This window comes from Mus caroli, chromosome 17 (genome assembly GCF_900094665.2).
Source record: "Mus caroli chromosome 17, CAROLI_EIJ_v1.1, whole genome shotgun sequence".
Classification (NCBI taxonomy): Eukaryota; Metazoa; Chordata; class Mammalia; order Rodentia; family Muridae; genus Mus; species Mus caroli.
In genome coordinates, this window is record NC_034586.1 from 30,122,528 (window position 1) to 30,125,357 (window position 2,830).

A 2,830-nucleotide genomic window follows, 5' to 3' on the forward strand; every position below is an offset into this window, starting at 1 on the left:
CCTGAGTTCAAATCCCAGCAACCACATGGTGGCTCAAACCAACTGTAATGAGATCTGATGCTCTTTTCTGGAGTGTCTGAAGACAGCTACAATGTACTTACATATAATAAATAAATAAATTTTAAAATAAATCTATAAGAGCTCAATAGTAATGATCCCATTACTATTTTGCCTTGGCTGTCTTGGAACACATGGACTCAGGGGATCTAGTTGCTTGCTTTAGACTGTTGTAATGAGTTGGGATTATAGGTGTATGTCACTTAAACACACACACCTTCTTTCCTTTCCCGTAACACCATTCCCCAACCCCCAGTATTTTTAGATAAGGTTTCTCCATGTAGCCCAGTCTGGCCGGAAACTCAGAATCCTACATTAGCCTTCCAAGTGCTTGGATTGTCTGTTTTCATTCCATACTCTGCCCTCGCTCATGGGCTAGCCTTTTGTCACTAGCACTGCACCTCTGTGCACTTGCCATAGAGTTTTTGTGTGGCACCCAACTATCTGAGGAAGAACAGTGGACACCCATTAACCAGTGGATGAGCATGAGGTCATGACTCCTAGGAATGGTTGAGGAGACGGTCTTTATTACAGATTTGAGGAGAATTTAGCCAGAGGATCTGGAAAGGTCCAGTCAGAAAGAATAACCTGGGCCGTGAGAAGAGGGTGGGAGAGGAAGACAAAAGAGGGAGAAAAGTGGGGAGCAGGAGAGGGAGAAGAATCTAGAATATGGAGCCAAAAGTCTGTGTGGCCGAAATGGCTGGGTTGTATAGGAGAGAGGACTAGGAGAAGTAAGTGAAGCGGGGCTTCAGGGCGGAGCCACTTAGGTTAGAGGCTGAGAGGAGCTGAGAGGAGCCAGGACTCTTGCAGCCTGGAAGCAGCGTTGGCTTTGATATGGTAGGAGGCATCTCAGTTAGTTGTTTGCCCCAGGTTTCTGTGGGATCTAACACCCAGCGCTGTGCTCTGGAGATTGTCCAGACTAGGTACCGGGAGTGGGGGAGGATTCCAGGTATTCAAGGCTGGGTGGGTTCTGGGCCTGGGAACCAGGGTAGGATAACTGAGGCTTTTCATGGGTTCTGCCAGCTCTCAGTAGGCATCAGATGCCCCTCTGAGGGACTTCATAGGGAAGGGTTTGGGCATTCTGAGATACTTTCTTCTGCCCTCCATATCCAAAAAGCTTGGCATTTGATCTAGGGTAGGCAGGGCTACTTTTATAAACTAGGGAAATTTGGATTAGAAAGGTCAGCAATTACTTTCCCCACTGCTGATACAGATTCCCACAGTCAGCCAGTGTGTAGAATGTGAGAGAACTTGGACAGTCAGTCCTCTATGGGATGATTTCTTCAAACCCCTTCCCTCAAGGCTCAGGGAATTAAGCAGAAGAGGAGGCTGAAAGATTGGAAGAGGCAGTGGGCATGAGAACACCAAGGGAACAGTGCTTTACAAGCTGACCTCACAGAGACTATGGAAGCATGCAGAGAGTCTGAGCATGCTCAAGACAAGTGGGGTCCCAGCCGTGACAGGGGAACTGCAATGAGCCTCTATTCTTTTTTCTTTTCTTTCTTTCTTTTTTTTTGAGACAGGGTTCTCAAAACCCTGGCTGTCCTGGAACTCACTTTGTAGACCAGGCTGGCCTTGAACTCAGAAATCTGCCTGCCTCTGCCTCCCAAGTGCTGGGATTAAAGGCGTGCGCCACCACTGCCCGGCTCATGGGCCTCTTTTCTTAACCTAGAACTTGACAACTGCTTGCAAAGGAAAAATCAGTTTTCTCCAGTGGAGTCTCACTGTTTGTACAAACTATACAGGAGGACAGTCCCCATGCAGAGCTGTAGACAGCCGACACAGAACAAACTTAGTACTGATTTTGGAGCTGTTTATCTCATAATGCTTTGTTTGGCATTTTTTACTTATAGGTCTTTTATATTGTGGTTTCTGACTTTGTGTTTTTATGGGTTTTGTGTATAAAGATTTATTTATTATTATGCATAAGTACACTGTAGCTGTCTTCAGACACACCAGAAGAGGGCGTTAGATCTCATTACGGGTGGTTGTGAGCCACCATGTGGTTGCTGGGGTTTGACCTCAGGACCTTCAGAAGAGCAGTCAGTGCTCTTACCCACTGAACCATCTCGCCAGCCCATGTTTTTCTTTTTTTGTTTTGTTTTTTTGTTCTGGTTTGTTTGTTTGTTTGTTTGTTTGTTTGTTTGTTTGTTTATAAAAACAGACAGAAGGCCTGGGGATTGGAAGTAGGGAGGATCTGGGAGGAAATGAGAGAGGAAACTGATCAGAGAATATATTGTATGGAAATTTTATTTTCAATAAAAATTTAAAACAAACACAAAGAAACCAAAAGATCCTTCCCCACTGTTCTTTATAGGCCTGGTTCTAACTGGAGTTTGTCCTTTTTTCTTGTAGTTCTGCTATGGCAGCCACTGAGAAGAAGGCAGTGACCCCTGCTCCTCCCATGAAGAGGTGGGAGCTGTCCAAGGACCAGCCATACCTGTAACCCTGCCCTAGGTTACCTTGCTATATATGTCTCTAGGGCCACATGACTGCTTTTCCTCCTTGGATTCCCTCTGGGGGGAGTGTGACCTAATTTGTAACAAATACATAGAATTCCACATTATTTCCAATCTGTCTTTTCTTAGTATTTATCGATTGGATTTGATCTGTTATTACTGTGTGCCGGGTGTGTGAATACATGCTGCAGCATGTGTGGGCATGAGAAGACAACTTTGGGAATTGGTTTTCTCCTCCCACTTTGTTTTTGGTGTCCTGTGTACTCCAGGTTAGCTGGCCCAAGTGTGTCTGCCTGAGGCTGCTGTCTGTGCCT

General features: G+C 45.5%; 1 protein-coding gene across 1 annotated transcript in view; it reads left to right on the forward strand.

Annotated features, from left to right (window-relative positions):
- Nucleotides 1-2,630, forward strand: part of Ndufa7 (NADH:ubiquinone oxidoreductase subunit A7) — a 13,608-nt gene extending 10,978 nt beyond the window's left edge. The window contains exon 4 of the mRNA XM_021186584.1: nucleotides 2,413-2,630. Coding sequence (XP_021042243.1) covers nucleotides 2,413-2,503 — 91 coding nt within the window. The 3' untranslated portion in view covers nucleotides 2,504-2,630. The remainder of the gene's footprint in view (nucleotides 1-2,412) is intronic.
- The last annotated feature ends 200 nt before the right edge of the window (nucleotides 2,631-2,830 follow it).